Source organism: Scomber scombrus, chromosome 12 (assembly GCF_963691925.1).
Source record: "Scomber scombrus chromosome 12, fScoSco1.1, whole genome shotgun sequence".
NCBI lineage: Eukaryota > Metazoa > Chordata > Actinopteri > Scombriformes > Scombridae > Scomber > Scomber scombrus.
Genome location: NC_084981.1, coordinates 9,739,729 through 9,749,659, shown reverse-complemented (window position 1 = coordinate 9,749,659; position 9,931 = coordinate 9,739,729). Strand labels below are relative to the sequence as shown.

At 43.4% G+C, this 9,931-nt stretch overlaps 1 protein-coding gene across 1 annotated transcript in view; it reads right to left on the bottom strand.

Annotated features, from left to right (window-relative positions):
• Positions 1-62: 62 nt before the first annotated feature.
• The window catches only part of LOC133991673 (striatin-like), a 29,213-nt gene continuing 19,344 nt past the window's right edge, over positions 63-9,931 (bottom strand). The window contains exons 4-17 of the mRNA XM_062430164.1: positions 9,719-9,797; positions 8,750-8,917; positions 7,964-8,093; positions 7,705-7,873; positions 6,751-6,861; positions 5,361-5,504; positions 5,089-5,225; positions 4,338-4,513; positions 3,790-3,837; positions 3,555-3,676; positions 3,302-3,469; positions 3,056-3,196; positions 2,257-2,445; positions 63-1,692 (exon numbers count right to left, since the gene is read on the bottom strand). Of these exons, the coding sequence (XP_062286148.1) occupies positions 1,523-1,692; positions 2,257-2,445; positions 3,056-3,196; positions 3,302-3,469; positions 3,555-3,676; positions 3,790-3,837; positions 4,338-4,513; positions 5,089-5,225; positions 5,361-5,504; positions 6,751-6,861; positions 7,705-7,873; positions 7,964-8,093; positions 8,750-8,917; positions 9,719-9,797 (1,952 nt within the window). The 3' untranslated portion in view covers positions 63-1,522. The remainder of the gene's footprint in view (positions 1,693-2,256; positions 2,446-3,055; positions 3,197-3,301; positions 3,470-3,554; positions 3,677-3,789; positions 3,838-4,337; positions 4,514-5,088; positions 5,226-5,360; positions 5,505-6,750; positions 6,862-7,704; positions 7,874-7,963; positions 8,094-8,749; positions 8,918-9,718; positions 9,798-9,931) is intronic.

Genomic DNA, 9,931 nt, shown 5'->3' with positions numbered 1-9,931 from the left:
GAATCTTCCTTTTTTCCTCACAAACATTCACTATCAGAAAATGATCAAAATCGGAGTCTCAACAGTTTACAGCAGGTTTTATTTTGAACATACTTTGATATACAAACCAGTGACTGAGAAAATGGCTCATGTGACGCTGTACTCAACATGTACAACATCTTGATTGATTTGTTTTTACCCAGGATCGTTTCCTCCTGACGCAGTTTACAGTAAACTGGAAATTGCAGGACATTTCTCCTCCCTCAGTGTTGGATGGTTATTTCGTAATTTCAAATAGTCCTACAGTACTGCACTAATTTCCTGCTAAAACACTGGACTACTGTAAATATCTGGACATGATACATCACATCGTAGTCAAGCATGTCCACACAATTGGGGAAAACTACATACAGTACAAGCCATTCAATTCAAACAAGAGCAAACTGGCCAAAATCAGTTAGTTATTCCTAAAATGGACATCTATAACCAAGTTTGAATTGTAATTATAGAACCAAAATGGTTTACTTTGGACACACGTTTGTAAATCTTACTTCTGAAGTGTACAGTTACTTGAATCTAACAAACAGGCAATTATATATTTAATGGTCTGTATCACTCTACCAGATTTGCCTTGAAATGCACAAAATTGATTCCCCAACCACACTTATCAAAAAGGAGCACTCAAACTCACGCTGCACAGTAAATTTTTTAAGACTGAATATATATTTTGTTTATTATAAGCATTTGTAATTTTACATCCAATGTTAAAATCGACAACATTGCGACAACTGGCTCCGTATTCTCCGCCGTCCCCGCCCGTCCCCTCCCTCCCCGTTCCCCCCGAAACAAGCTTGTTAAAATAACATTTTCAAGACCTTTTTAAAGCAAAGGCACATTTTGTCAATAAGTGTTTTAAAAAGGAAAATAAAGGCAGGCCAGCGAGCAGAGTCAGTCTGGGAAGCGTAGGAGGAGTGAGAGAGCTTCCACGACAGCTCCAGCGAGCCTTCAGTACCCCACATTTCTGGAACAACACAACACAAAACCTGACTTGGAGTAAAGGGCCTGGACCTCGTATGTCTGAGGGGGAAGGTCGTGGGCCCGAAGGATGTGGGGTGAGCGTGAAGTCACAGGGGCAGAAGACCGGCTTGAAACCTCATTTCTCTACTCCACACTCATCAACACTTGTCCTGAGCCTCCTGGCTGTGGAGGTTAACTTTTTGTCTGTCTGTGTGAGTGCTGAGGGGGGGGAGGGGGGGGGGGGCACTGTGGCCTGTCACACCCAGGCCTGCCTGGATGGTAGATGTGGGACTAGAGAACAGATCTCCTCCTGACTGGCCTCCCTGCCGGCCCTTTCTGTGAAAAGTCATGGCCTGTTTGAGGCTTGTGGCTACATAGTCTGCCGGTCCGACAGGAAACCACTGGGCTGTGTGAGGTGAGAACGGACCTATGCCTGAAGGTTCTTCTCCACCTGTGTCTCTATTGGTCCCTGATCACAGGAGGCTGAGTCAGAGAGCGGGGCTGCAGGGAGAGATGCAGCTCCGCGTCATACGAACACCTTGGCGAGAGCGTCTGCCCCGGCGCTGGCTATGTAGCATTTAGACGGGTGAAACGCCACGTCGTGGATCGATTCTTCAAACTTCTTTCTGTGAGCTGTGAACTCCTGGATGCAGGTTTTACTCTCCAGGTTCCACAGACGGATGGAGCAGTCATGACCTTGAAAGAAGACGATGTGTGAAAAATTGACAAGGCTGAAGTGACAAGTTTTTACTTAGTAATAAGTAAAAAGTAGAAGAAAAAAGTGCTAGTTTGTAAAGTGCTAGTTTGTAGTAATAGTGTTCAAGAGATAGATGCACAACCTAAAGATATTGCAGATTCAGTTTGGACAAAACCTGCTTTAACAGATTAGTGCAGCACATGAAAGTACTACAATTATACAAATGTTTAAATTCAGTGACATTGTCCTTTACAGAGAATGTCCCCTGTCACATTTAGATGATCTGTGACTCAGTTACTTGTCTCTCTCTCACACACTTGCTGCAAAAACAAATATCACTGATACTGTCACTCCAGATCTGAACACATATTGTATTTCTACATATACGGTTGATTTTTTTTAATTCTTGAAAGTGTGTTGTTTGTGATTAGTCCAGAAGGAGAGGTCAGATATAAACACAAGAAATTAATTACAGTGATACCAAGCTATCAACAAACTAACATGTGAGAGAACACCATTCTGTAAGATGTAACGCAGGGAGCCACTGGTGAGGAAACACTTACTGCCTGACATGAGATAAAGTCCATTAGGGTCCACAGCTAAGCTGGTGACAGCATCCAGGTGAGCCACCATGGAGTGAATCAGCTTCCCACTGTTGTTGTCAAAAAACTTGATGTGTCTGTCCTCCTGCGCAGTGATGGTGATGGGAAGGGTCGGGTGGCTGAGGACCTTATTGATCTGACACGGAGTCCCTGGTTTAAAAACACAAATGCATTAGACATTAAATTAGACTTCACACAGCAGGTATTTAGACTAAAGGAACTGACAAACAGCAGCAATCATTAGTAAAATGACAGCTTTAAAGTGTGACACAAGCTTCATTGTAGAGCTGTAATGATTAGTTGATTAATTGCAGAAAACACATTTTTATTTTTATTTATTATAATATTTAAAAATATGTGATGATTTAATGCTTTTCTTTGTTATTTCATCATAGTAAACTGAATATTTTGAGTTTTGGACTGTTGGTCAGATAAAATAAGACATTTAAAGATGTCAATGTTGACTCTGGAAAATTATAACATTTTTCATTATTTTCTGACAACTAAACAAAATGTTTAATTGACCAATAAAACAAAATAATCTGCAGATTAATCCATAATGAAAATAACAGTTAGCAGTTTTACTTTCCTACAGCTGCCACTAGATGTTAGTAAAGAGCTGTACCTCTGTTTCTGCCTTTATGTGAGCAGATTCAACAGGCAGTGAATATATTTCATTATCAAGGGAATATTCTGTGATCTAAATGATACTTCAGTTGCTTTAAAGCTCAAGCAGCTTTCCAGTCCTTTCAAAACCCACCTGGCTCTGTATTGGACTCCAGATTGAGGACTAGCTGGCGGGTCTCCATGTTGAAGAGGCCAATCTCCCCACTGGTGAAGGAGGTGACCAGGTGAGCTGGTTCGCTGCACACCAGGTCAACAGAGGAGGGAACTCCCAGCTCTGGTGCAGAGACAAACACAGAAATTTAACTCGTTTAAATCGTTTTAAAGGAAACATTAACAGTAGAAAACTGAAAAGTCATGATACAAAGAGTCAAATGAGTACTTTTATTTTCGTTGAATACTGCAAGGGCGGGAGAGGTGCTGTTGGCGTCCCACAGCCTCACAGTCCCGTCTGCAGAGCAGGAGAGGAGGCGCTGGTGTGCGCTGCTGTATACCAAACCCCAAACAGAGTCCGTGTGTCCACACAACTCTCCACGCAGCACCGACGGGTCTGTCACACAAACACCAACCAAGTCAGTTACCTAGTCCTGATTTTAAAACACTCATATTCAAACACAAACATACAACATCGTTACCATAGGAATCGTAGGGATCGATGTTGGGGTTGGGGGTGTTCCAGCACTGAATGGTCCCGTCGACCCCTCCACTGAAACACTGCTCCCCTGTGCTGCTCATCACCACACTCAGTACAGCCCCCCTGTGAGGTGAATAATGATGATGTTAAAGTCTTGGCTATGAAAACACTAAAACAGAAAAACTGTTTGTATTCACGTGCTCTTCTTCTTCTTCTTCTTCTTCTTCTTTTTTTACCTGTGAGCCCTGAAAGTGTAGATCGGTTCCACATCTAGAGACGCGCTCCTGTGGACACATTTATAATCAGTGTGATGCACGAAAAAACAAACAAACAGCACTATCCACTTATTGTTTGTTTATAATTACATATGAAAACATTGGCATTCAATTCTATAAAGCCATAAATGGATGTACAAGATGCTGTTGTACCCTTGACTCTAAAATGACCTCAGCCTCTAAAAATAATCATCACATCACTACAGAGTGTGCGTGGGCTGCAGAGTTGTGACATAATGAGCCTTGTGGAGCAGAGTTGTCAGTTCTTTGTCACATGAGGACAGTTTCCTGTAGCTGAGATGTGACAGTGCGTCAACAGAGGCGAGCTATCCCACTTATTGGAGTTTAATCACACAGAGGAGCTTTTTCTTTATATTGCTGTCATGCTCACTCTGATGATTCAAGTACAAGTAGACTGACGCAAACAACAGGAGATTGCTCCTTTTGTAAGATGGCAGCTAAAAAAATCGAACTGACACTAGGATTCAACGAGGATTCAGCATTCTTACTTTTTGGCGGGAGTGGTCTTTTGAAGGTTCCACATCTTGAGTGTGTGGTCCTCTGAGGCGGTGACCAGGACGGGCTCCACAGGGTGGAAGGTCAGAGCTCGAATCCCATCAAAATGGCTCCGCAGAGTGAATTTGGGGTTCCAGGTCTTTCTCATGGCATCCTTATTGTTGCCAATCTAAGACGAGAGAGCATCTAATCAGAACTCAACATCCAGTTAACTTAATTATTCCATGTAGCGTGGTGTAGTAGAATAACATGTTTCTGTATTTTTAAGACTGGTTGGCTACTGTAAATAAAAAAAACATGATTAAAAAGAAAGACTTTTGAAATGCCACTCTGCATGTCTTAATTAAACATCCATTTACAACTTAGCTCATTGATGAAAAGTCTGTGAATGCTGCATACGGCACTAAATTGCTACAGAACTATTCAGAGCACTTTTTCATAGCCATGAGACTTTGACATAACTGTAAATGTGATTTTAACTTCTGCCAATGAAACAACAGACTGACAGCTTCCAACACTTCCCTTTCGAAGCAACTTCTCGGACACAGTCTGTAAAAATAGCCTCACAAGTGGTGAGTTTTCAGCATGTGATGTGTTACTTGGCAAATTTGCTGCGGATTAGGAGTTTGTAGGGAAAGAGGCGGTTTCTCTTAAAGGCTGCAATGATAACATGAACAGAAATAGTTTTCCTCCAGAGAGACGGTCTCATGGCTCATGAAATCCATTCCGCTCATTTCTACTCACATCATACGCCAGGCTGTCGGCCTCGTTGGCCACGGTGAGTCCGGCCAGTTCTCCGAGGCCTAGCTCGCTCTCCATGGCCTCATCTGTGCCCATAATGAACGACTTCCCTGAAGTGGGCGGGAAGGTCAGAGCCTCAACTACGGGAGGGGATGAATCAATAAATATAAAAGTACTGTTGGTGACAGGAATAAAAAGCCAGTCTAACTCTAGTCTCTAAGAGTTTAAAGAGATTTAATCTGCCGGTATTTTTGTATCAATCTACTCTTACACACCTTCATCTGTTCGGTTCCCTTCGTGCTCATTGAACCGGACCGCGTTGGGCCGAGACTGGGGGGTGGATGGAGGCTGCATGTGGGACATGTCCTCTGCATCTCTCAGGTTAGCCAACATGTCCTGCAGCTTGGACCGGTTGGGCCCTGTTTAACAAGTCAGGTGGACAGTGTTACCAAAGAGACAAGCGTAATAACGGTGAGAGCGGAGAAAAAACACAAAAACAATAAAATATTTATTTGAAAAAATTGTGAGTACAAGCTGCAAAAAAAAAGAATGAATATGGGAGAAAAGCAGCGCTGAAAGGGAAGAAAATAAATTATTAAATTATAAAGAAGAGAAAATGAAGGAAAGTCAGCAGCAGAGTCCTTGTTAGATGAATTAAAGAGGCAGAAAAAAGGGTTAAGGCACATTCATCTTTAAATGTGGGCTGTGTGGATGGAATAATATATAACACACAGCTGGATGTGGCGAGATCTCAGCCAGATTATGAATGTTTATTTTTTTATTTTAAACATTTAATAATATACAAATATACAGTATATCTGAGGTTAACAATCTGCTTCTAACCTCCTCCACACTCCCACAAAAGTGATAAATCACTGACACAGAAAAGAAAACTGAGCTAAAACCATAGGAGGAGAAAGCTAAGTGTTTAAAGTGGCGTTCCAATCAAATGAAGACTAAAGTGAGCTCAAGTGTGAGTTGTCGATCTTATGATTCAATCACAGTAAAAGAAACAGAACTCGGGGCCTGGTGCATTCAAAATCTAAAGTGCTCTCAGCGACTGAATGAATCTGAAGTGGATTGTTATTGTGACAGCTGAGTTACTTCACTGAGTCACTGAAAAAAGCTTTTTAATTGCTATCAATTTACAACAGCAACAAAATAACTGTACAGTGTCAACATGGCCGACAGATGAGGATGATGACGGTGATAATGGTGTTATTATGACTGGAGAAGTTACTGGTGTAGGAAACAGATGACTGTGGAGACGAGTGCGATCCCAGATGGGACACAGACGGACTAACTTTCACATCTCTGATATCTGAGCGTGCAGACGAGATGATGACGTGGATGTAAATCAAGACATTAAAAAAAAAAAAAAACGGAACAGGAAAACATGCAGGCATTGCGGTTTATATGAGTAGGAAAATAATAGTGACAGTACAGAAGACAGAGGAAACATTCAGTATGAAATGACACACGGGAGGACACAGCAATGCCGAATAGGAGGAATACATAAAAGGAGGAGCAGCTCGAGAAGGAGATGAGAAAAAACAGTGGAGATATTTATTTTAGATACGAGGCTTCTTGGCTGAACTCAGGAGGAAAGTCAGGCTCTACAAAGAGAGGAGAGGGAGGGAGGCAGCAACGCCTGATGGGACTTACTCTTCACCCCCTTTTTCCCCTTGCGTTCCTTTCTGTACTGCTCCTTGAGTTTGGTTATCAGGCCCGGGTCCACGTCCCAGGCCTCAGAAATGGGACCTTGCTCGTCCTTCTCTAAACAGGGGGAAAAAACCAGACCGAGAGGCTGTTGAGGAACTGCTCTGGTCGAGGCCTGAGTGAGGCCTGGCAAGGTGGGTGAGGCACAGAGGGCTCTCTCTCTCTCTTTTACTCTCCTGGAGGTTTCTCAAGCCTCGAGTAGAGTAGCGGGCCTTTAGGACCTGAGAGGAGCCTCTTTTTCTTTTTTTTAAATGAGGCCACTACCACCTCAGTAAAATCAGAGTCACTGTATGTGGGGGCGGCATTGGCAGCTATCTTGTTTAATCTAAGTATTTTTCTACTGAAAGACGTGAGAGTGGTGGGAGGGAATTATTGCCATGTCTGGGATTCTTTCATTTGGACATTTGGATTGGGAGTCATGACAAATCGAATCATAAAACCCTCGCCCTGAAAGCCTTTGTCATAATCAAATTGTCTATAGGCATGACTCTAACACTCCAACCCACGTCCAAACACAAAGAAACACCTTTTTTTGGGTCTAGCTTTAGTCTAGGGAGCAGTGGGACACGTGTCACAGACTGGAGGGAAATCAGGTTGACTTGTCGACACGTGGGAGTGGAAGAGACATTGTGGTCACAGGCTGGCTATGGGAACACACAGTGGAAGAGATCACACACTATGGGTTAAAACAGAGAAACTCCAAACATCATGATTTATGACCACAGCATGAAATATGAATGACGAGTACTCCGTGAACAATCACCGTCCTATGAGCAGAAGTCAAATTCAGAGAAACAAGCACATCATACAATTAAAAACAGTAACTCTGAAATTTTTATATTATATATTTGCATGTGTTTCCTCTAGATTTAACTCTGCACTTCACAGACCACGACTCACCCCAGTCTGTCCCGTCCCCGGTGCCTCTGGACTCCGGTGAAGTGTCCATCTCGTCCGGGCTGGACAGAAAGTCGAAGCCCTTCAGTGCCTCCTCTGTATCCGGGTCCTCACTGGTGTCCATACTGGCTGGTGATGGCGACGATGACGATGCAGGCTTCTTCCTCAGGATCTGCAGAAGGTATACAGCATCGTTATTAATAATACATGACGATAACTTATTCAGCTTTGTGTAGAAAGTGTGAGATGACTGTCTTCTTACCGTCCGGGACTCGACGCTGGTCCTGGCCATCCCCTCATCTTCCTCTTCTTCGTCACTGAACTCAGCCGCTGCATTCTCGATGAACTTGAAGGCCTCCAGTACAGCGCTCGTGTCAGAGAGCTCAGCCTTCCTGTTGACACATATCGAAGCATTTACACACAGTCGTATTAACAATGTTTAACTTACCTGACGACATTTTAGGTTAATGCACAGTGTGTGTTCACAATATTGTGTGTAAGCTTTTCGTTTGCACAGACCATTAAAAAAAAATGTTTTAAAAAGATAATGAATTATACAGTAGTTACACATATTCACCTCATCACTTTTATGAGTAACATACACCAAATGATAGAGTTTAAAAATTTAGGGCAAAGATCCCACAATTTAACTGCCTCTATGACCCACATTTACAAACCAGCTAATCACAGTGGTGAGCTGGAGTAAAGCTACTGCTACAAAACACATTCACCCAAATCTCACTTTGCCAAATCAGCATTTTATGTTGCTATCTTTTCCTTGGCTGTGACCGACTGCACAATCAGGTCAGAGATTATTATATTAGATGCATGTACAATGGTACAGTGGTACAGAAGCCATGAGAGTTGATAACATATGTGTCTTCTTGCGTCGATTTTTTCCCCCTCCTATTTACATCCTGAAGCACTGTGTTTGATATGCCCTGAGACTTTATCATTGGGCATGTTGAAACACTGCACAGCCATGTATAACACCTTTCCATGCAGCCTAAAGACAAAGTGTGATGTGCTTTTAGAGGGGAGTACTCACCCTCTGGTGCCCATGCCCTTTGTTGATGTGTCTGTCCCATTGACCAGAGGCTCAGTACTTCTTTCACCTGTTCTACCACCTCCATCCCCAGCCAGTCCTAGCAGCGCTCGCACCCGCTGGGACTTCACATCTAAGATGGTGTCTGTGTAGCCGACCTCCTGCAGGTACCTAGAACAAGGAGAATGAATGGTTATCTGCTTGCATTTGGTGGAGACATTGTAGAAAAATGAAGTGTTCTTGTACAACAGAGCTGACAATAAGTTCATTTACTGCAAAGACTTCAATATGATGATTATATGAGGAAGAGTCGAGTACTTGTTACTGTCAAATGTGTTATGTCCTCTAGCTCTGATCTAGTTAACAGTATCAAGCTCTGAGGAGGCAAGATGAGCTTCTCATCAAATATTACACCTACCCTGTAGGGATGCAGAAGCTGCTCTAGCAGTGTGAGAGGGCGGCTGACTGGAGGGGAGGAGGGGTGTCTTAGCACATTATTGATCAGTCCCTTGACACTGACTTGAGAATAAATTGGCTGCCTCATCAGGCGGCATGTTGGGGCAGATGACGTGTGAGGCTGCCTGATGGTGTCTGGGATAAAGGCCGGAGCCGGTTTTATTTACACAGACTGACTGGGGAGAGCGATGATATGCTAACCACATTTTCCTGAGCCCGCCAGGTATACAGAAGCAAAAGAAAGCAAAACAAAAACCAGCAGGTAATGGCTACTGCTGCCCATGTGGGGGAGCTCTTCTCCACAGTTGTTTTTGGGGGGCCTGCTGGCACTGTAATACACTAAGCTCTCAAACACCTTAATGTCTGACACAAGTGACAGTACTCATGCAGACAAACGCAGCTAGGGACGTCTGAACCTCCAGGTCTTTTCAGCCTTTCACACAGTTAATTTTAGTGCAATGATTCAGTTTTCTAGGTTGAACATGGCCACGGATGGATAAAAGCATGTGCGCTTACTGTCTGAGGAGCTGGCGGCCTTGTTTCCAGGACAGCTGATTGTTGAACGATCCCGAAGACTCGTTCTCGTTGGCCTCATCTGGAGGAGCGAGACAGAAGGACACAAATCAGGGCTCCACAAACAGCACAGCCTCCGACATTATTTCCACTCGGTAAACACGACCAGAACATTCCTGTATCACAGCGTCCTGGCAACTACACACATCCACCGCT